This window comes from Corylus avellana, chromosome 9, assembly GCF_965113065.1.
Source record: "Corylus avellana chromosome 9, dhCorAvel1.hap1.2, whole genome shotgun sequence".
Classification (NCBI taxonomy): domain Eukaryota; kingdom Viridiplantae; phylum Streptophyta; class Magnoliopsida; order Fagales; family Betulaceae; genus Corylus; species Corylus avellana.
Genome location: NC_142498.1, coordinates 17,019,106 through 17,042,592, shown reverse-complemented (window position 1 = coordinate 17,042,592; position 23,487 = coordinate 17,019,106). Strand labels below are relative to the sequence as shown.

Genomic DNA, 23,487 nt, shown 5'->3' with positions numbered 1-23,487 from the left:
GACATAATTGAATCTAATTCATTATTAATAGCTTCTAACCAAAAAGGTGCATCAATAGATTTGATTGCTTCATTATAACATATCGGATCATCATCAACAATATAAGTAATAAAATCATTTCCGAAATTTCTTTCCGTTCTAGCTCGCTTGCTCCTCCTCAATTCTTGCACATCATCAACAATTTCATTAGAAGTAAAAGAAGGTTCATGCAATAATTTTTCCTTATTTTTCAAAGGAAACACATTCTCAAAGAAAATAGCATTTTCAGATTCAATAATAGTATTGTAATCTAAAACATCACTCTTAATAACAAGAAATCTATAACATGAACTATTGCAAGCATAACCAATAAAAACACAATCACAAGTTCTAGAGCCAAGTTTCCTCTTTTTAGGCTCGGGTAGCATAACCTTTGCCAAACACCCCCACACTTTGAGGTATTTCAAACTAGGCTTACGACCTTCCCAAAGTTCGTAAGGAGTTTTACCGGTTTTCTTATGAGGCACTTTATTTTGAATGTGACAAGCCGAAAGAATGGCTTCCCCCCACATGTTAGTGGGTAGCCCAGAACTAACAAGCATAGCATTCATCATTTCTTTCAAAGTTCTATTCTTTCTTTCGGCTACTCCATTAGATTCCGGTGAATAAGGAGGTGTAACTTCATGTATTATGCCATTTTGTTCACAAAATTCCTTAAAAGGATTAGACTCATATTCACCACCCCTATCGGTCCTTAGTCTTTTAATCCTTTTATTCTTTTGATTTTCAATTTCAATTTTGTATTTTATGAACATTTCTAAGGCTTCATCTTTGGATCTTAATAAATAAAGTTTAGTAAATCTAGAGTAATCATCAACAAATATCACATAATATTTTTTACCACCTCTAGTCATTGTGTGCTTTAAATCACCCAAATCACTATGTATTAACCCAAGAAGTTCAGTTTCTCTTGTAATAGATTTACAAGGTTTTTTAGTGATTTTAGTCTCAGCACATACTTCACATTTATCCATATTGGTTTTACTTAGTGAATTAATAATTCCAGTTTCTTTCATTTTCTTGATGTACCCAAGATTTACATGTCCAAGTCTACCATGCCAAATATAAATAGAATTAACCAAGTAAGCACAAGAAGATGAATTTTCATTAATAATATTAGCAACATTTAATACAAAAAGACCTTGATCTTCATAGCCTTTACCAACAAATGCATCATGCTTAGTTAAGGTAACAATGCCACCATCAAATAAAACCTTAAGTCCTGCCTTACCAAGCAAGTGTACCGAAACAAGATTGTGTCGGAAATGAGGAACATGTAGAACATCGGAGAGTGAAAAGGTTTTACCCGAAGTCAGCTTTAAGAAAGCTTTCCCTTTGCCTACCACAGGCACAGATCTATTGTCTCCAACAATTACCCGCTCAGTATTTTCCTTTATTGGTGTGTAGGAGGATAAGTCTTCTTTATTTCCACAAATGTGCCTAGTAGATGCGGAATCAATCACCCATCCTTTTACTTCCGTGGTCATGTTAGCTTCAGATACGACAGCTGCAATGATCTCTTTCACTTCCGTCACATTTGCCTTGTTTTTTGATATTGATCCTTTGTAGTTGTTGGTGGTCCTCTGCTTACATGCCGCTGCATAATGACCTGATTTGCCACAAGCAAAACAAATGACCTTTTTCTTTTGTATTAGAGAATGAGATGTGTTGAATCTTTTCTTATCATTCCAAGGTTTTCTTTTGGGCTTATGGTCAAATTTCTTGTAGTGTTGTGGAGGCCTAATAGATCTCTCTTCTACTAAATTAGCTTTGGAAATAATTTCCTTAGCTTTGTTAACCTTTTCCAAAGACCTATTCCTTTCTTCTATTTTAATATGCACTATGGTTTGTTGAAGACTCATGAAAGTCTTCTTTTGTTTGAAATGGAGTTTATACTCCTTCCAAGAGTCGGGTAATTTTTCAACAAGACACTGGGTCATAAAACTTTCGGGTAGACCATTACCCTCTTTGGTTAATTCAGCAACTATGTTATGAAACTCATGAATTTGAGAAGTAATACTCTTTTCATTAGTCATTTGAAAATGTAAGAAATTGCTTGCAGCAAATTTCTTAGTACCCTCATCCTCAATCACATATCTACCAACTAATTCATCCCATAAATCTCTAGCAATAGTAAAATGGCAATAAACATCAAACAATTCATTAGATAAAGAATTTAATATAGTATTCACACATAATGTATTAGCCATTTCCCAATCTCTTAATTCTTTGGATTGTTCTTCAGATTCCTCATCCGGTCTAGGCTCAGTTAGAACACTAGAAATTTTTGTAAAATCTAAAACTGCAAGAACCTTTTGTTGCCAACGTTTAAAATTATTTCCATCAAAAGATTCAATTTTTGTAGCATCTGGAAGAACTTTAGCAGCAGCAAGAATTTGTGCATCCATAATCAACCTTTAAGATTGTTGTAAAATTAAATGGATGGTGCAAAAATTCTTATTGATGCTAAATAATATTAATCCAAACAATTAACAATAAGATAAATATAATACAATAAATAAATAAAATAGAGCAAGGAAAAATCTCACAAAGCTATAGAATCACGCAAGAGCGTTATCCTTAAAGGTTGATTTCGTGCCTCCCGGAATGTATAACTCGGTGCGATCGGATCTCTTGACACGCAACCTCCCAGGATTAGACTATAGCGTCTACCTTCGTTAAGAACGCACTTTCAAGTAACGAAGATCAAATGAACAACCCTTTCTCAAGTTGAAGAGGATGAAAAATTGAGTAGCAAATAACTCTAATTTTTCTCTTTGGTAACAAAGAAAAAATTCTGGAGCATGAAAATGAAATCTCACTAAAAGTAATATTTTTTGATGATATATTTTTTGTCAAATGAAGACTTGCTTATATAGACATGGGGAAACTTTTTTCTTTTAAAACACATTATTATGCAATCTATGTATTAAAGAACAAACGGTCATGAGATTAATGTATAAAACCAACGGTCAACATATTTAAGATAAACGGTCAACAAATCATCAAACGGTCAAAAAGGCTTGAAGACAAATGGGTTATAATCTAAGAAAACCAATGGTAAAGAATTAAAGCCAACAGCTAAAAGAATTGTAAATATTGAAGACAAATGCTTTTAACAAAAGAAAACCAACGGGTAAAGGGATTAAAACCAACAGTTAAAAACTTGTAAAAGGTTTTATTACCCAACGGTCAAAACTCATGAATATATTTTATGTTGAATGGTCAAAAATTAATAGGTAAATAAAATCAATATTTGTAACATTACAACAAATAGTAAAAGATGTTTATAACTAAAATATATTTTAATTATTATGTTCAGTTAATTAATCTTAAAACACTTTGTATATTTATATTTTTGCATGTATGCTCTAGTGTTTTCTTTTCTTTCATTTTATATAAATTCATATGTATCCATTTCTACGTTTTATTGATATTTTGTGGTTTTGTTGTATCTATCCCCCCCCAAAAAAAATCTTTATATATATATCTTTTGTGGATAAATCCACAAAATAATCTTAATAGTTATAAGGTAAGGAATGATAGAGGCCATTGAACCACGGATCTAGCTTAGGTGCAGTAATGCAAAACTACTGCACTATGCAGTAGCCCAAAATGACCTAGTTTGGGATTGTTTTGGGCAATAAAAAACTATTGTTTTTAAAGTAATAATATAATATTTATTAAATATTAAAAAAATCAACAATTAAAAAATAAAAATATGAAAAAACTAAAAATATTAAAAAAGTAAAAGCAAAAAAAAAAAAAAGAAAGAAATGGCTCCAGCCACTCCCTTGTCCACAAATGGGGTGGCATTTGTGGCCGGCCACCCCATTTGTGGCCAAGGGAGTGGCTGGAGCCACCCCCTTGGCCAAAATGGGGTGGTCTGGCCACCCCATTTTGGCCTCCAGCCACTCCTTTCATTTTTTATTTTTTTTTGCTTTCTCTTCTATTTTTTTTATAAATATTTTTAGTTTTTTAATATTTTTATTTTTCTTTAAAAAAAATAATCTTTTATTGCCCAAAACAACCCCAAAGGGCTACTGCACGGTGCGATAGTTTTGCAATACCGCACCTAAGCCAGATCCTTGAACCACTCCCCCCTCTCTGTTGGAGCCACTCATTCATTACCACAAAAAAAGAAACATAGAATTAATTATCATATTGAAAAAGGGTTTTTATTTTTCAATGTTTCCATTAATTCTCATATTCTTAACTACGAAATGGAGAGGATCCTACTAGCTACTAGCTAAGAAGAAAGGTACCCATATTTCATTTATTGTGATGTTGAATTCAATCATAGCTCTTTATTGTGCCTCCAAGAGACTACTTGGCCAGAACCAATTTTACAGTAAGAATTTAAATTTATTGCATTTAAAGATATAATTGATCTAAATGAGTCGAGCTTGAGCGAGCTTCTCTTGTTCAGGCTTGGCTCGTTTAAATTTTACTCGAGTTCGAGCTCGAGTCGAGCTCAAGGGTGAGCCAAAAAAATCGAGCTCGAGCTAATAATAAGTTGAGCCGAGCCAGCTCGCGAGCTGGCTCTTATATTTAATATTTTTGTTTAAAAAAGAAAATTAACTTCAAGTACTCTTAAACGGCTTAAGAAGTTAGTTTGTATATGAGTATTTGCTTAACCTGGCTAGTCGAGTATGGAACTTGAGTCAATATAGCAAAACATTTGGTTTCAAAGAGAGAGGATACGCATCCTTTTATAGATAAGCAAACTTGGAGATTAATGTTTTCTTAACAATGTAGGACAAGTTAACAGATTGTATTTAGACTGCATTGGGACAACGCCCCCTACAAAAAACTATTTTTTCAACGTCTCTCTCTCAATCCCCCTCACCAGTCACAGCACATCTTCCACCTGAACTCTCATTTCCCACTCTCTCACTCTCGCTCATCAAACAGGTAGTGATAGTGTTTGGGTCTGTATGATTCTTCAATAGTTTATGCCTTTTGCAATCTCTCTCAATAGTTTCTGCTTGATTCTTCTTCCTTTCGTTTGGGTCTGCTCTAATTGAATCGAGGTCTTTTTAATGATTGCTCTCTCTCTCTCTCTTTGATCATGAAGGGTTTAGAATTTTTCATTCTCTAACGCTTAAATATAAATGCAATTTTAAGATTTTAATAATTATGAGATTTATAATTAATTATGTATTACTTAGTTTATATATATATATATATATATATATACACACACAACACACACACACACACGAGCTTATACGAGTTTGCTCACGAGCCTAGCCGAGTCAAGCCGAGCTTACTTCGTTTAATATTCGAGCTAAGATTTGTGTTCATGAAGTGCTTCATTTAATATTCGAGTCGAGCACGAGCCGAACCCGAACTTGCTCGCGAGACGCTTCGCTCACTTAACAGCCATAGATATAAATAAAGTCAATATTAACACATTTTTAAAAAAAATTTAAATAATGCAATATCATACGTACCGTTAGATGCATCAACTAACCATGAAATCAAGCCTATTTAAAGACGAGTAAAAATGTAAAATCAATATATAATACATCAGAATTCAATAATAATAATATCAAATTAGCCGACGTCCACCCCTTTTTTCCAAAAGAATTTATTTTTCTCTTTTTTTTGGTTATGTATCATTTTCTTCCGGTTGAACAAGTTGATGAGAGGTGGGAGCTAAGGGACAGCTTTCCATATAGCTAGCATCTGATCACTTTTCAGTTCTCATAGCTTTACTTTCTTTGTTTCTTTCTTTTTTTTTTTTCTTTTTTTTTTTGTCTTGTTTTATCAGTCGGTTAGGGCCCCCTATAAAACAAGTTGCAGATTTCTTAGTACCCAAACAGTCACTTGTGTGTTGGCAAATAGCCAGCTACATGCCATGCCGAGTACCCACTTGTTTATTCACTTTTTGTTTCCAGTGTGGGACGCTTCGCTTTCATTTCAATTCAGATATTATAGACACTCCCCTTCATCTTCTATTTAATGTCAAAGAGGATAAGATTATTATTATTATTATTATTATTATTATCGTTATGCACTTGCAACTTGGTGAAAACCTCCTGCCCAATTTGCTTGCATCTATTGTAGGCTACACCATAAATTATGGTGAGTCCCACGTCACAGAAGATGCTTTTTTCCTTGGACATATATATTATTTTCAGCAATTTGGATTTGCACAAAAAATGATGAAATGACGATATTACCATTGCAAAGTGCAAACGGGAAAGAGATTTTATATAAACCCCCCCTGCTTTTAGCTTACGAATATTAAAATAGTACTATCTATCTATCTATCTATCTTTCTTTTCTCTGAAATGGCAACACCGAATGAATCCTCTGCTCTGGAGCTAATCCGGCAGCACCTTCTCGGAGACTTCACCTCCACGGATTCCTTTATTACCAACCTCTGTGTTAATACCTCTAAACCCTCTTCCTCCTACCTTCCGCTCATCAAACTTGAGCCGGAAAGTTCCCAGTCGGAATCTGAGTCCCACTCTCCCATTTCGGATCCGAGCTGCCATAACCCAGAATTCGAAGCCTCCAATTTCGAAACAAAACGGTTGCTAAAGAAGGCCAGGCGGTCCGAATCGCCTGAACCGGCTAAAGGGTCGGAGCAGAAGGCGTCTGATTATGGCGGCGGTCAGGGCAGGCACTACAGGGGAGTTCGGCGTCGGCCGTGGGGGAAGTTCGCGGCGGAGATCCGAGACCCGACCCGGAATGGGAGGCGGGTTTGGCTTGGAACGTTTGACACTGCTGTTGGTGCTGCCAAGGCCTACGACTGCGCCGCCTTCAAGATGAGGGGTCGTAAAGCCATACTGAACTTTCCTTTGGAGGCCGGCCAGTCTGCGGTGAACACCTTTGGGGGACGAAAGAGGAGGAAAGAGAACAGAGAGGTGGCGGTGCCGGAATCCGACGAAGTGGCGGTGGAGAGTTGGATGGTTTGGGATCAAGCGGAAGAGGTGGAGGAGGAAGAGGAAGAGGAGATTACTGTGCTTGATGATGCAGATCAACGGTCAGGGTTGTCTCGAAAACCAGTTGTCACCACGTGTTAATATGCTATTAGGTGTATTTTGTAACAAAGTTAAATGTTAATTATGTTATGGTTCGTGTGGAGGTTCACGTTGTTCAAATTGCTAATAATTCGAACAGTAAAGGCAAGCAAGTTAATATAAAAAATCTACATGTTCATATAAGTGATTATATTTTTCTTACGTTTATTGTCCGAATTACTAACAATCTGAAAAATAAAATTGCTAAAACAAAAGGTTAGGTGATGCTAAGGTGGAGGGTACAAATATGTTACTCCATTCCCACGAGCTACGACTTTAGGGAATAAGGGTTGGTGTTGGTCAAGCAAATGAGGTTGGCTGGAAAAAAAAAAAATATATATATATATATATATATATATATATATATATATGTATAAAAATTAGCTGGAAAAAAGAAAGGAGTGAAGTAAACTATGGCCCAGTGTTGTGCTGTACAAAATTAGAATTTGTAGTACAATTCCTCCACTATCTGCAAATTATTTGCAATATTTCAGACCCCCTTTTTTTTTCACATAAGTGAGTTCATTATGGTAATTTTTGGTACATATATTTTTAAAAGAAATGCTATAGTGTAATAAAAAAAAAATATATATTTTTGACCTATAAAAATATTAGGTAGTAAAAGGTCATAGGTCTTATTCATAGTTGCTATAACCTCACACACTGATGAGACTTGTGACCTCTTGCCACTTAAGATTTTTATGAATAAAAAATAGTCTTTTTATTGCACTATAACATATCTCTATTTTTAATTTTATGTTAAGTTAGTTTACCAGGGTTTAAGACTGGTCCAATATTTACCCTTTTCCTTGCCGTCAAAGTTAATTACCGAAAAAAGTCTTTTGACTTGTATTAGAAATTATAATAATTAATTATAAGTCAAAAAAATTTTCTCGAATATCTAGGGCCATTTCATTGAAATCACTCAACTATTATTAGACATCATCATCAATAGTTTACGGACAACATTTGACTTTAAGCACATAATTTAAGGACCAAATCTATGATTGATTGCTGATGTCGGCTGAATAGTTTCTCTTCTTTTATTACCTTTTTCTGTTGAGAATAAGGTGTATAGGAAAGTTACACAAAATGTGAGTTTTGTGCCACCAATGAGAATGTGACACCTAAGCTAAATTTATCAAACTTAACTTTTTTTAAAAAAGCCTAACTACACCAGATTATAAATACAAATTAATTATAAAAAATAAAATAAAAAACAAAATTGAAGGGGTGGCTGGCTAGCCACCCCTCCCCCACTTGGGGTGGCTGGCCGCCAGCCCCAGGCCATGGGGGTGGCCACGCAGCCACCCAAAGTGGGGGAGGGGCCACCCCTTCAATTCTGTTTTTTTAAAAAAAAAAAAACAAAAAAAAAATTAATTTTTTATTTTATTAAAGTGTAATCTGGTGTGGTTGAGTTTTTGTTTTAAGTATAAGTCTAATAAAATTAGATGATGTGTCAACTTTTTATTGATGGCACAAAATGTGACTTTTGTGCAACCTCCATATATAAGTTATTCTCTTTTCTGTTTACCCGAACCAAATCTTTGATGTTAATTATGTAGAGACAACAGAGTGGATGACATTGATTTAAAGATCATTTTTTTCCTACTGTTATTTTACCCTATTGATTTGAAGTAGTTACACGAATTTTTTAGGTTGCACTTTATTTGTGGGAATTAAAAATAAGAAGAAAAAAAAAAAGCAAAATTAGCCCATGTGATTTACTTGATTTTTAATTAACTTCATGTAGTATCAAAATGAAATCAAAGGTACCTAAGGTATACCAAAAAAATAATTTAGTCCCTACAATCAAATTTTGTTCACTGACTTAACAGATTATGATAATATGAAATGTTAGAACCAATAAAATTGTGATACTTGTCATATTTACGTCAGTGTTACACTAACAAAATCTGCTAAATTAGTGGATGAAATTTGACTTAATGGACTAAATTGTTTTTTTGGGATACTTCGGAGATCTTTGGGTTCATTTTGATATCACAAAGAGCTAATTGTAAATTAGGTAAACCAAAAGGACTAATTTTTCACTTTTCCCTAAAAATAAAGCCTAATAAAACGAAATAAAGGGTAATAAAAAAAGAAAAACAAAAAAGGCTAGGCATAAATCTATAAATACTCCGAAATATTAAACAAAAATAAGGGCCAATAAGATTTAATAGAGATTTTATATTAGATTTCAAAATAATTGAGATGAGCCATTGTTGGAGAATACATTGAGATATCCTTTGAATCTAAGAAATCTTCCAATAAAATCATTTATAATCAAATTATCTTGGAATACTCAAACTTAAGATGACAGCAGCCAAGTCATAATATCTCATACCTTGACTTTGAGCCACCTTGTGTACTCAAAAGATATTCCATGTAAGGAGAGCAACCAGAGAACCTTTCAGAATTGCAAGATCAGGAGCTCTGACCACAAATGTAAGAACCAAGAAATGGTGCCATCCGTAATATCTAGATTGATGTAATCTTCATGCCTTCGATAGTTCTTGATCAACTTTTTCTGGGATCACCTCATCACGGTTCAAGAAACTAGGTTGATTTGTTGAAGCCAGAAGTCTAGCCCACATTCTATCTGTCAGCTTCACTGTGTTTTGTGTCTCAGTCACATGCTGCAAAAGCCACGTTATTCCATTCATACCAAGATTTCTGACTTAACAATGTAGCAGAACGATTATCAAAACAAAAAAAGAATGAAAAAAAAAAATGTGGAAGAACATACTGCATATACTATAGTGAAGTTAGAGTATAGAACAGGGGGAAAAATTCACTCAAATACACAGAAGAAAAGAAGCTACTAGCTCAAAATCATTGGCCTCCAAATCAGACCCATTACAATTAAGAGGAAGAAAAAACAAGGGACTCTTCTTCATGCAGGAAATTTGGTGACCACTACCCTTAAAAAAGAAGTATATTTTCAGATCTTAAGTCCTCGTATGGTCAAGCATATCAGCTAATGACATATTCTGGAGATGGATAGGAACAGTGAAGTACTCCACCATCTTCTAATTATATCTATCATGGTCTAATATTTGAAAGTTCAGTAACTGCCAACCTAGGCTCCTTGCATAAATGTAAAACCTAATGATTCAAACTGAACTAGTAGATAATTGACAGCAGAATGGCTGGTAACAATTCTCTGATGGGCATCAGCCATAACCAAAATATGACAAGTTACGGTTTCCAACTTGCACCCATGTCTCAAACCAAGGACGTAATGTAAAGAGAATTCCAAGGCTAGACTGTGCAAGCCAGCAGCAGCAAATTAGTATTTTTCCTGTAATAGTTTCTTATACTATACTAAAATGAGATTGAATATTCTCGTTTAACCCATCTAGTCCAAATCACCCTTCTCAAACTCACAGAAACCTTATATATTCTAATCGTAATGAGAAAATACCAAATGATATTCACACTCTAACCCTATGTATCAGTGTCCTTAATGTAAATGGTTGTATCAACACCCACCATTATATAGTCCCACCGATCTTGTCTACACTACCATTACTGTTGAAAAAATAGTGACTGTTGAGTCCAGACTTCTATAATATCTATTCAAAGAACTTTACAAATGAAAATATGAAACTAGCCAGAATTTATGAGTCTCCAACTGAATTCTAAAGTTCAATCACTCTAAAGTTCAATCACTGACTAGATTTATAAATACGAGAAATATTTTCAAAGATAAACTCGAAGCTTGTGAGCTCTAGCTCAAATGGAACTTTCTCTGTCCACAAAGAATGGGTGGGGAAGGTGAGTAGTGGATTCAAGACTCATTGGGTTCGTCTGTAACTTACCCGAAAGAGAGGAGTAAAGAAAAGCAAAAGAAAAACTCAGAATGTGGAGAGACGCTTACAGAAATTGGAATATATGCATGTCTGCTGTTCACAGGTCCAACGGTGAAACCAGTGTATCCAGCCATGGCCCCATGAACAGCACTATGAGCAAGAAGGGTACAGTAGACATTGTCTGATGCATTGCTTGGAATAGCTCGAATCATGTATGTTGGATCTGTAGAAAAAAGGTATACAAGTAAAAGATTAAGACATATAAAACTTAAAGTAATTACAATAAGAGACTAGGATGGAGATGGTCCCATCTTGGTTGCTTAGCAGTGTAAAGAGACTTTCAAGCAACTCCGTTAAAATGTAATAAGCAGTTAAAGATATGAGAAATCTTGGGAGCAGTATAAAACAGTTACTAAAGGTATTTTTGTAACAACATTTTTCTAATTATTGAGAGAGGGGGACATAAAGTTAAAATATAAAGTGAAAAGATATAAACAGATAATTTCTAGAAGGTTACATAAGGCTATCAGCAACAACATTTCATGACATGTACAATGTCATAACCTTGGAAAACGCTAGTGATATCAGAGCTATGCTCCAAAAAGACTAGATGAAATTATAATTGGAACTCCCTTAAGTCACTTATATAGTCTAATCTTACCAAGTACATAACCAATGTGGGATTTGATACATACACACCTTCATAACTTGCCCACCTATTATGCGATTATTTTTCACAATTTGAGATATGACATATACTTTCATGAATATGATTTCAACAATTAACAAATTCTTGGGCAATGATCATGCATCATTTTCTTTCTGATAAAATATATAACACATGAAGGGCTAATATTATCAAGGTCATCTATGCTTTTGTACAACAATATCTAAAATGACATAAATAATTTGGTACAGAGAGAGATCTTAGTGCAATGCTTGTAAGACAATACAAAATAAAGCATAACTCCCACTATAAGTGAACGTAGAGAGATCACATGATCAATGGGTGTGACATAACAATGAAGAGCGAATAAAATTGTATACTCTTAGAGTACAGAGTTGTACCCCTTGGTGTTTTCTTCATTGAATTTGTGTATCAGAGAAAAATAAAAAATAAAAAATAAAAACTAAAAAGAAAAAGATTTCCAAACTTCTACAAACCTAAACAAGACTCGTTTTGAAGGAACTTTATTTTATTAGGGAATTATCTAAATACTAGTTGTATGTCAGTCAATGGTCATGGTGTCAGCTCTCATTACCCCAACAAATGCGTGCAAAAAAAAAAAAAACTGTTTTAATGCACTTACAACTCCACAATTTTCAGTTTTCCATCATTAGAACCTAAAGACAAACCACCCAATGAAAATTATCACAGGGAGCATTGCTAATTCTTGATGCATATGGGTAAATTTTCAAATGTGTTCTAACATATGGAAACTCATGCACGGCTAATGAATCTGTTGTATATAAGCCGAATGAAAAAAGAACAAAATTTTCAGCCAAAACCTGATAGAAATTAAGCCATATTTTGCCAACAATAGATTATTATGAATTTAAACTAAAAAACCTCGTTTTGAAGGAACTTTATTTTATTAGGAAATTATCTAAAGTTGTATGTCAGTCAATGGTCATGGTGCCAACTCTCATTAACCCAACAAATGCGTGCAAAAAAAAAAAAAAAACTGTTTTAATGCACTTACAACTCCACAATTTTCAGTTTTCCATCATTAGAATCCTAAAGACAAACCACCCAATGAAAATTATCATAGGGAGCATTGCTAATTCTTGATGCATATGGGTAAATTTTCAAATGTGTTCTAACATATGGAAACTCATGCACGGCTAATGAATCTGTTGTATATAAGCCGAATGAAAAAAGAACAAAATTTTCAGCCAAAACCTGATAGAAATTAAGCCATATTTTGCCAACAATAGATTATTATGAATTTAACAAGTCAGATTTCCAATATCTATTTTCATACTCTGCTGAGTTCTCTGCAAATGATTTTTCCAGATGACCAGCTCAAACTTGTACAGCGCTACAGCTGTCCAACTTCTGAACTTTTCACAAAACTAAAACCATTGCTGGCAAGCATATTTTTGACTCTCCAAATTCCAAAACCGTTAATATATAACCATACAGCAAATAGTATTAGGAGATGTGAAAGTCATTTACGAGTCCAGTGCACTGCAGCGAATAAGCAAAAATCAAATACCACTTTGGAAGATACCTATATACTTCATATTTATCGCCATCTTCTTAACATCTGTAAAATGTTCCTGTAACATGTGTGAAATACACAGACCAAAAATAATTAATAGCATGAAACAGATTGTAGGAAAAGAGAAATCATCTTCATTAAAATAAAAAGAGGTTTTGAAATCAAACAAAATAATGGATGAACTGACCACACTTACTCATCAGGTAAAAGAGAACATGCAAGTTTGAGAGTCGGTGCATGACAGGGTCAACACGGTACCGTGAATAATTTTTTTTTTTTTTTCCAATATTTACATTATTCTTAAAAAAAAAAAAGTAACAGTCAGGCATTCCTTTTAGCAATTATCATGTTAGATGGGCTGCTGCGATCATATTGGCTTTGCAACATTCAGAAAAATAAGTAGAAATCAGTCACGAAAGGCCTAGATCATCTCTGGAATCCAAAAACTAGTGGTGTCAAAACATGAAAGAAAATGATCTAGGTCCAGACTCTGTATTAATATGATTCTATTTTATACGGGCACTGTTACTGAATTTGAAATGCAATGATCAAAAAGTTTCAAGCTACAACTATTTGATGCCAAGTAATAATCAATTTCAAACATTGATGGAAGTGATCCCAACGAAATGGTTCTATAAACCTACAAAGTCTCCTCCCATTAAATCAGTTTTTGAAACTAAATGTACAAGTTCATACAAGTTCATAAACAGAACGAAAGAAAATATACAAGGTTGGGTGTCAAGAAAAGAATTCTAAACAATCGCTATCCACTACAATGCCAACAATGTGCCCCAAAAGCCTCATGCATAAAGTCTTAAATGAAGATAAAAAACACAAGGCAAACAAGAACGTAACAATTTCAACTGCACCTTGATCTTATGAGATAACCATAGACCAACATCTAGTAGGAGCCTGTTTCCCGATGCATCTTTCTCATCAACCGGATGCGAGTCCTGAGAAACATAATCCTGCCCTGCTCCTTCTGCTAACACAATAACCATATGTCCATTTTCTTTAAGTCTCTCTTCAACAAATTCAAAAAGCCCACCGCGGCCTTCCAAATAGAATGGAGACTCTGGAATCAAGCAACAATCCTGTTACATCCCAAAACTGATCATTAGATTTTGCAATAACATTTACACTACAAAAGCATCCAACCACCATATCACCTGTTTACTTTTGAAAAAGCAGCAAAAATTATAGTGGATAAACAGCAAAGCAATATGTATTAACATGACACAAAAATGAAAGTGAACTCTAATTAATGAAAAATCCCACGACCTGGAATTTAGAAAAAATAAGCACACAGCATCACTCACTGTACAATGAAAGGTTGTAGGAAAATGAGCCCACAACTATAGTTAATTATTTGTGAAAAGTACATTTACCCTGTAATTACCAAGCAATTTGCAATGTCCCTCTGAACTTTCAATTGTTGCAATCCCCTAAACTATCATTGGGGTTGCAATGTCCCATTTTGTGCAAAAAATGACAAAAATACACTTGATAAAAAATTTAGAAAAAATGAAGAAAAAAAAATTCCTGAATTTTTTTCTTCTTTTACTTTTCTACAATTTTTTTTTTTTTTTCTGATTTTTTTTTTTTTTGGCCCTTTTTTGTTCTAAATTTTTTTATTGTGGATAATTTTTTTTGGGGTCATTTTTTGCTCAAAAGAGGGACATTGCAACCTCAATGGTAATTTGGGGTGACATTACAACAATTGAGAGTTCATTAGTTGCGAATTGCTTGGTAGTTAGAGGAGGAGGGGGTAAATGTACTTTTCCCAAATTATTTCCGCAAACTGAAATGAGCATGCAACCACTGATTTCCACAATCCAGTACTATTTTTTCCCCGCCCAGTACAATTTTTCTATAAGGAATATGGATACAAATTGCAATAACCCATTAGGATGTCTGCCAAATTGGTCCAGTTCCAAAACTTTGCCAAATTCTACGCAACTGGTTTCCTTCTTCAACAATTAATAAATAGGGTGGTCAAATTTTTCAGATAGATATCCAACTTCTTGAACAATCTAATAAATACATAATTCATACCGCAATTTAACTTTTGCAAAATATCTGATTTTTTTTTTTTTTAAAAGCCAACGATTTCTCTTCTCCCAAACCTTTCATTCCTATTGTTTATTATCTCACAGAAAATCATGATTTCCTCAACAACAAATGATGATACAATTTCAACCTTAAACAGTTGCCAGGCAAAGAATTTTGAAGACTAAAATTGCTTTAGAAAATAGGTTTTGACTGTATGATCTTACTTCCTAATAAAGCAAAAGCCCAATAGGTAGGTTTTGACTGTGGGATCTCACTTCTTATCAAGCAAAAGCTCAATTGTCAAACATAACTTACAAGAAGTACGCCTGGTTCTCAAAGGAAAAAAAAATTACAAAGAAAAACAAAAGAAAGAGAGCAATAAAAAGAAACAAAAAATTGCTTTTGCTTCATTGATGCATATCGATAAAAAACGAAGAAAGATGTTTTCTAGAATTTCTCCTTTGCATACTCATCTACCCATGTTTCTCCATTACAGTTTCTTCAAGAAAAGGTAGACAAGATTGTCTCAGCAGCACTTTGCTCTTTTCCAGCAGAATTCTCTCTCTCCAAAAGAGTTTCTCCCTTTTCTAGAAAATTGTTCCTATTAGGTTATATGTCCCACATTGTATTGTGGTCATTATATTGTACTGCGGTCCCATGTTGGTTTATTGTATGTAATGCTAGGTTAGTTGGCCTCTATATATAGATCCCTCCTGTACACATCTATATACAATCATATTCTCAGCATTTTGAGATGAAGCATCTTGGCCCTCTTAGCTACTTTCTCGGTCTTAAGATTTCTTCTTCTTTTGATGGTTATCATTTGACACAAGCCATGTATATCTCTGATCTGCTCTCCTCAATCCTCATGATGGTGAACCTCTTCATGATCCTACGTTGTATTGGCAGTTGGTTGACAGTCTTGTCTATTTTACTGTCACTGAGGCTGCTATCTCATATGTTGTCCATCAAGTGAGTTAGTTCATGGATGCTCCACATTCTGCTCATTTTGCTGCCATGTTTCACTTTCTTCGCTATTTCAAGGAGTCACTGTTTCATGGTCTACACTTCTCCTCGCAATCCCCTCTTTAAGTTGCACGCTTATTTTGATGACGATTGGGCAGGTGATCCTACATATCATCGTTCTATCACTGGTTATTGTTTCCAACTTGGCACTTCTCTTGTCTCTTGGTGAAGTAAGCAACAGACTAGTGTTGCTTGATCTAGCACTAAGGCAAAATATTGTGCTCTAGTTGACACCACCTTGGAGCTTCTTTGGTTGTGATGGCTATTAAAAGATATGGGTTTCTCTCTCCTCTGCAACTCTTCTATCCTACAACAACAGGAGTGCTATTCAGATGGCCCATAATGATGTTTTCCACGAACGAACCAAACATATTGAGATTGATTGTCACTTTGTCCGCCATCATCTTCTTCATTGCTCACTACAACTTCATTCTATTGCGTCTCATGATCATCTCATGGACCTCTTTCACAAAGTCACATCCTCCAAGGTGTTTTTGCGATTTTGTCTCCTTACTCAAGTTAGTCTCTTGAACTTCACCTTGAGTTTGAGGTGGGGATGATGTCTATATGTCCCACATTGTATTGTGGTCATTATGTTCTATTGTAGGCAGAGTATTGTAGGCCCATATTGATTTATTGTATTTACTGCTATGTTAGCTGGCCCATATATAGGCCCCTCCTATACAGTTTTATGTGTGTTTCAATATACAGTCCTATTTTCTACAGTTCCTCTTGATTTTGTAGTGAATTCCAACTCTTTTCCTTAAATGAACTTCTCTCTTTATGACAGTGTATTCCTTCTTTTCTTCTTCTTTTTCTTTTTTCTTTTTTTTTTAAAAAAAAAAAAAAAAGATTTCTCTTACTACAGCATAATTTAATCTTGGATTTCTCTCCTTTTGCTGGCAGTTCAGTCCTGTATTTATATGGAAGAAGCTAAAGAACTACTCAGGTTTCAACCCCCCCTCCAAATCAGACTGCTTGTGTCAGCAATAGTTTCAGTCCATTTAATTTATACTTCTTCTTTTGTTTTTTTATTAAGTATGATAAAGAATTTCCAGTAGAAGACATTGAGATGGGGAACAGAAAACAATTTGAAAAGGCTATTCCTTAAGATCCCACATGCCATCAGTCCATTTACTCAATAATTTAGTCAAAAACTCATTTCTTTATGAAATCAAACCAATATCTCAAAATTGTGTTCTTAGCCAAGTTTATCATTAGTTGATTGTTATTATCTCCTCAATGATTTCTTCATGTATATTCATCACATTGCACGATGCATTTGAATAGCACTAAAATTTTATGCAGCGACCATTAAGATCAAAAGTAAATGGTTGTTTACTGTGAGATGGGACTGGGGTATTACCACGTCTCGACTTGCTAAAGTTGCATACATGGCAATGAAACCTGCAAAGAGAAATTTTATAAAGCTCAGAAGAAATAAAATCGAATGCTCAGAATCCTATAAAATGCTTTATGCTAAGTGCAGTTCAACAACACACATACCACTGTATCTGCCCATGAGTTTAACAATTCCAACTCCGTTTTCCACACTTTCAACCTCCACATGTGCAGCATTAATAGCCCTTTGAGCTTCTTCAACAGCAGTATCAAAACCAAAAGATTTGTCTATGACCTAAAACAAATCATGCAAAATTATGCCACCAAATTAAAATGAAGAACCCATCTTCTTTTAATGTAATGTCCAAAATTGATCAGATAATTGTCCAAAAAGTAAGATGAAAAGCAACATGAAAACATTGATTTGCCATATCAGCATAAAAAGGCAAAAGTACGTGATTTTAGATGGGATCAACATGATATCATCAGGATTGACTCAAGAAAGATATGAGATTCTGTCAAACTCACAAAAAAATATGCCAAACATAACCAGATTCGAAATGTTTTGTGTGTTTCCTGAAAAATCTGAGTTTAGCTCCTAGTTCTAGAGACCCAAAAATGTAAGGTAGAAAAAGGGAGGACAAGAAAAGCAAAAAAAAAAAAATTGATTGGAAAAGAATGCTATTTTCCCAATAGAAAAGTGCATGCAAATGCCATTCAAATTCAAAAATAGTCGAGAGAGATTCATATGTGATTCAGAGATGTAGTGGCTTGTGAACCACTTTTTCTTTCAAGGAAGATTCAGAGAAATCCAAGTTTGGATACAAGTGAAGAAGATTTATCCAAATACAAAAAGGCTTTTTATTTAGAATGCAAAAAGAGGTTATCTAGCAGCTATTGCAGGCTTGATTCTCTTCTTCCAATCCATCTTCTCATGAGTCAAAGGATACTCAATGATCAATTAACCATTAAGAGTAATAACCTTTAACAAACAATGACTATAAGATGAAGATAATTTCGACAAAGTTCATATAACCCGTTTATTAATTTAGTGGAACCATTAAAATTCGGACACTAAATCTAAGGCTTCAGCTACTCATTTGACATCATCATGAGTATATGGCAACATGCATAATTACCAAGATAAGGATTGGTTAATATAACTTACAGCAATATCATTATCAATTGTCTTGGGAATCCCAGCAACTGACACTTGAAGACCACGCTTCTCAACTTCCTTGAGAAAAATACGCTCATGTTAGATCATATGCTGAACATATCCAGATAGACAAGCAGAAAAAGAATAGAAGGAAACCATGTTAAAGGAACCAATTACCTTGGAAATCAGAGCTGCTCCTTTTTGGGTACCATCTCCTCCAATAATGTACACCTAAAACCCCATAAGAGTTCAAATTTTTTCTTATCAAACTCCTCTTCCTTTTTTTTTTTTCCTTTTTTGTTGGTTTTCCAATCTATCAATAACTTAAAGCATCCCAGATAGTGAAAATAAAAAAATAAAAAAAAATAAAAAACAGATCATAGGTCCACCTGATTTATTCCCCGGTCCTGAATGTTATCAACTATCTTACTGGTATCATGACCTCCTCGTGAAGTGCGAAGAAAGGTGCCACCACGTTTATGAATATCATTGACAACTTTAGGTGTCAATTTGATGGTATTCTTAGAATAAAAGCCTCGATATCCTCCCTGTTTCAACAATAAAATGGTATGCATATTGTAAAGTGCTAATACATTAAATGCATAAGCACATAAAAACAATAAGGGTAAAGTCCACTTAACCCCCTCAAACTACCACTCTAATAACAATTTACTCCCCAAACTATCAATTGCAACAATTTACCCCCTAAACTACCAAAACAATGACAATGTACCCTTACTTTTAACAAAATGACGAAATTACCCTTACTAAAATAAAAACAAAAATACTAATTTTTTTTTTCTTTCAAAAAATTAAGGGTATTTTTGTCTTATTGAAAATTATATAGGGGTAATTTCGTCACTTTGCTAGTATTGGGGGGTCCATTGTCATTGTTTTGGTAGTTTGGGGGGTAAATTGTCCCAATTGATAGTTTGGGGGGTAGATTGTCATTGGGGTGGTAGTTTGAGGGGGTTAAGTGAACTTTATCCAAACAATAATTAGTTCCTTTAAAGCATACCAGAAAACTTTTATTTGAAAATTTGGATAACCTCAATGAAATCTTTGTTGGTAATTATACTGATTGAAATCCACAAACCAAACACATAATTTTCTCTACTTTTAATTTCTCACCACCCAAATGAATCAAACAAGTAAATTGCATTCTTTCACAAAGAAGCATCCCTTACACCATCCAATTTTTATTTTTTTTATTAAGTAATTGAGATATCATTAAAAGCGTAAAGCGTCCCCCAGTACAAACGAAGTATACAAGAGAAAACATATAACTAGAATGAGCAAAAATAACAAAGAAATCATGATTACTAATTGCCAAAGGAGAAATAAAAGCAGCTGTCCAAGATAAAAAATTTTGAAGAAAAAGAACTTAATCTCCTCCAATGTCCTCCTACAATCCTCAAAACTTCTGTCATTCATTTTCTTCCATAGACACCATAAAAGGCATGAATGCACCATCTTCCACACAGCAACACTTTGAGTACTGTCAGTAGTCTACCAACAAGCATACAAGTCAACTACTCGTCTATGCATAACCCAAATCGACTAAAGAAAACATTCCATATTACCTCACAATGGAGAAGAAGATAGTCCACGGTCTCCCCATTCCTTTTACACATGCAACACCTGTCAACCACAATACATGCTGCTTCTTGAGATTTTTATGGTAAATAGCTTTCCTAAAGCTGCCGACCAAGTGAAGAAGGCCATCCTCAAAGGAACCACCAAACACTCTTCCAAGAAAAGCGGAAGCCTTCACTACAGACCAAGGCACTGTAGAAGGACCTAACCTCAAACTGTAAAGACAGCATATCAAGGAGATCATGCAATCAACAATAAAGATCCCAAACATCATGCAATCAGTTGATTGCATGATGATTCTCAATCCCAAGCATCATGGCCCAGTGATTGTGCAATTCATTGCACAATCACCAGCTCACCAAATCTCCTAGATATTGTACAGAGTTGCCTTGTACAGAGCAACGGTCATATGATTCTCCCTTATTATCATTTCCTTTGATACTTTCCTTTGCTGTATAGGGATACATTCATTGTAACTTACCTTACTAAGAACCATTGTACAACTATATAAAGGAATATACATTCATGCTTGGATCATTCATTCCAAAGCAGTTTTTCATATCCTTTGTATTCTTTGCACAAACAACCTCTTCTCTTCTAGAGGGGACCCACCATAGCTTATCTTCACTTTTCCGCCTCACCCTAGCTGAAGATAACACCATGAAGAATGAGGCAAACACATCCATCTCCCAATCATGAGCCAATCTAAAAAAGTTCATGTTCCATTGATTGGAATTAGCACAAAGTTCTAAAGGGGCCACAACAGAAGCATCATTTACGCAAGTAACACCAAATAAATATGGAAATGCCTCTTTATGGGCCGTATCTACTTGGCAAATTTAATCGTGTTCAAATAACACGCATATGTAATTGGACCCTTGATCATCTTTGAATCTAACTTTAGAGTTATCACCCACCTCAAATCTGGTATGACTTTGAAAACTTCCTCTTAACCCCTCCTAATATTCTTTCATAGCCCCACCCCGAACACCCCAAGAGGCTCATTAGAACACCACCCTCCCACTGAAATGTCATATTTAGAGTCCACCACCACTCTCTACCAAGCCTATTTCTCATGCACATAGCGTCACAACTATTTTCCTAAGAGAGTGGCTACCAAATGTGATCTCTACTCAATAGTCACCTTTTTTTTCCTTGTTGACAAGTGTGTAACATTAACAAATAAATAAATTCGTTATCAAATTTAATTTACCTGTAGACAAATGCATAACATTACCCAAGTAGATATCCATCAAATGACCAGTTGATCAAGTAAAGCAACTACCTTATGTCAAGGATTGGCTACCCTATCCTAGGAAACCAAGGAGGCCATACACTTACTGCTCAGATCAAGCAAAGTAATCACCAAGATTAGAAAAGGAATACAAACTGAAACCCAAATGAATCAATTAGGTAGAGTTATGATGAACCAAACAAGGAGCAAAACAGATATTAAGAACATTAAAAATTAACCAAAGTCAAAGACATCATATCATGGAAGGAGGCTCTAGATCTAGAGCCTAGGTTTCAGTTCTTAATTTTGATAACGAAAAATGAAGCATCTACAAGAGGTATATAATACACATAGGTAATTGGGTTACAAGCAACAAAACTAAAAAATCAGCCCTGCGCCCCCAATGTGAGGTCTATTGATTGGTCTCTCACCCTCCACAAAGACCAAAACAAGTCAACAACTTTCTTACCATTACTCAATACAATTATACAACGTTCATTATCACTTTTGGTTTATCAATTAGATATCTTTATTTATTAATTTAAACTTAATATTAATATTATAATTCAATTACTTTTTATTGGTTTCCCTTCTATGCTTGTATCATTTCTGTTGATCAAACTGGAATTTTTTTTTATACACAATTGAATCACACTGTGATAGAAAATTAGTGATTTTTTTGTGTTTCTCTCGGCATATAAGTATTTCGAAGTTGATATATTTATTTTGCAGGCAATACTAACATATAAAGATCTTGTTTGAAACTTTTTCTTGAGCTCTATTTCTAGTAATATTATGAAAAATAAAAAAATAAAATAACTCAATTACTGGGCACAGTGAGTCACTAAATTAATTCACCTGGATTCCAAGTATGTCCTCGACGCCATACATGCTGTTCAACCCGCATACAATCTCTCGAATCACCGTATTGATCCCTGGGCATAAACCCCCACATGTCACTATGCAGGCACGCGCTTCATCCGACTTGAAATAAACCTGAACATTACAAAAACACCCTTTTTATCAGCTTACTTTGTGATCCCACAAGGACATGGTGGTTTCAGAGGAGAAAACCCACACCTTTTCTTGAGGCCCTGCACGCCGAAAATGTATTCCTCTCGGACTATCTCTTTGAACAACAATCTGGAGGCAATTCAAGATAATTTAGTAATTTTTTTTTATTTATTTATTTTTTTTTTTTTGTAGTTTTTGGTTGTAAGAGAAAAAAGGCTCACTCACTTTCTGCGCAACCACATCTTCAGGTCTCACAAAAGTTTCCCTATAAAAACAAGAAATTATCGCACACAAAACACCAAGCAACCATTAACAAATACAAATGAACATATATATATATATATACCTGACAATCGCGTAGGCTTTGCTGCTTTGCAGTGGATTCGGATACGACTGAAGAAAATAAAAGAAAGAGAAGATGAATTTAGAAACAACAACTTATGTCTTCGTTTTTGTTGAAGAGTGAGAATTAAAGGGGAGGGGTACCGGCAAGGCGGGGAGGAAATCGGTCAAGTGAGGGACGTCTTCGAGGACAAAACCGTCATTGGGGGTAGTTCCGTTGGAGGATTGAGCTCTGATTGGACGGTTTTGGCGCGAAGTCAGCGGCTTGCTTTGGAAGTTTCTGGATTTGGAATTGAAGCTGGGGGGATTTGGGTAGTGCGTGAAAGTGCGGGATTTGAAGGGGGTTGAGATTGGAATTAAAGACGACGAAGAGAGTGAGAGATCCATCAACGATTCAACAGCAACCTCCTCCCAGTATGTATATTTGTTCGTACTTCGTACAAAGAAAGAGAAGAGACTTAGAGAGAAATGATCTAATTAACTATCCGGAGATCAACGGCAGGATGAGATCAGTGGTCGTCTTTGACTTCTTTAATAGGCCAATTGTTCATTTTTAGTAGGGATAACTGCAAAAATTGGTTCATTGGTTGCAAATCATTTTCAGTAATAT

General features: G+C 34.8%; 2 protein-coding genes across 2 annotated transcripts; one reads left to right on the top strand and one right to left on the bottom strand.

Annotated features, from left to right (window-relative positions):
* Positions 1-6,283: 6,283 nt before the first annotated feature.
* Positions 6,284-7,137, top strand: LOC132182330 (ethylene-responsive transcription factor). The gene has a single exon (XM_059595542.2). The coding sequence runs from the start codon at positions 6,339-6,341 to the stop codon at positions 7,074-7,076; it is 738 nt and encodes a 245-aa protein (XP_059451525.2). The 5' UTR covers positions 6,284-6,338; the 3' UTR covers positions 7,077-7,137.
* A 2,108-nt stretch (positions 7,138-9,245) lies between these two features.
* On the bottom strand, positions 9,246-23,346 carry PFK4 (phosphofructokinase 4). The gene is made up of 14 exons (XM_059605632.2): positions 23,022-23,346; positions 22,882-22,928; positions 22,761-22,800; positions 22,602-22,664; positions 22,380-22,517; positions 19,081-19,239; positions 18,869-18,922; positions 18,701-18,769; positions 17,698-17,827; positions 17,558-17,598; positions 13,983-14,207; positions 13,123-13,171; positions 10,957-11,111; positions 9,246-9,712 (listed from the first exon to the last, which is right to left on the bottom strand). The coding sequence occupies exons 1-14, from the start codon at positions 23,262-23,264 to the stop codon at positions 9,572-9,574; spliced, it is 1,554 nt and encodes a 517-aa protein (XP_059461615.2). The 5' UTR covers positions 23,265-23,346; the 3' UTR covers positions 9,246-9,571.
* Positions 23,347-23,487: the final 141 nt, after the last annotated feature.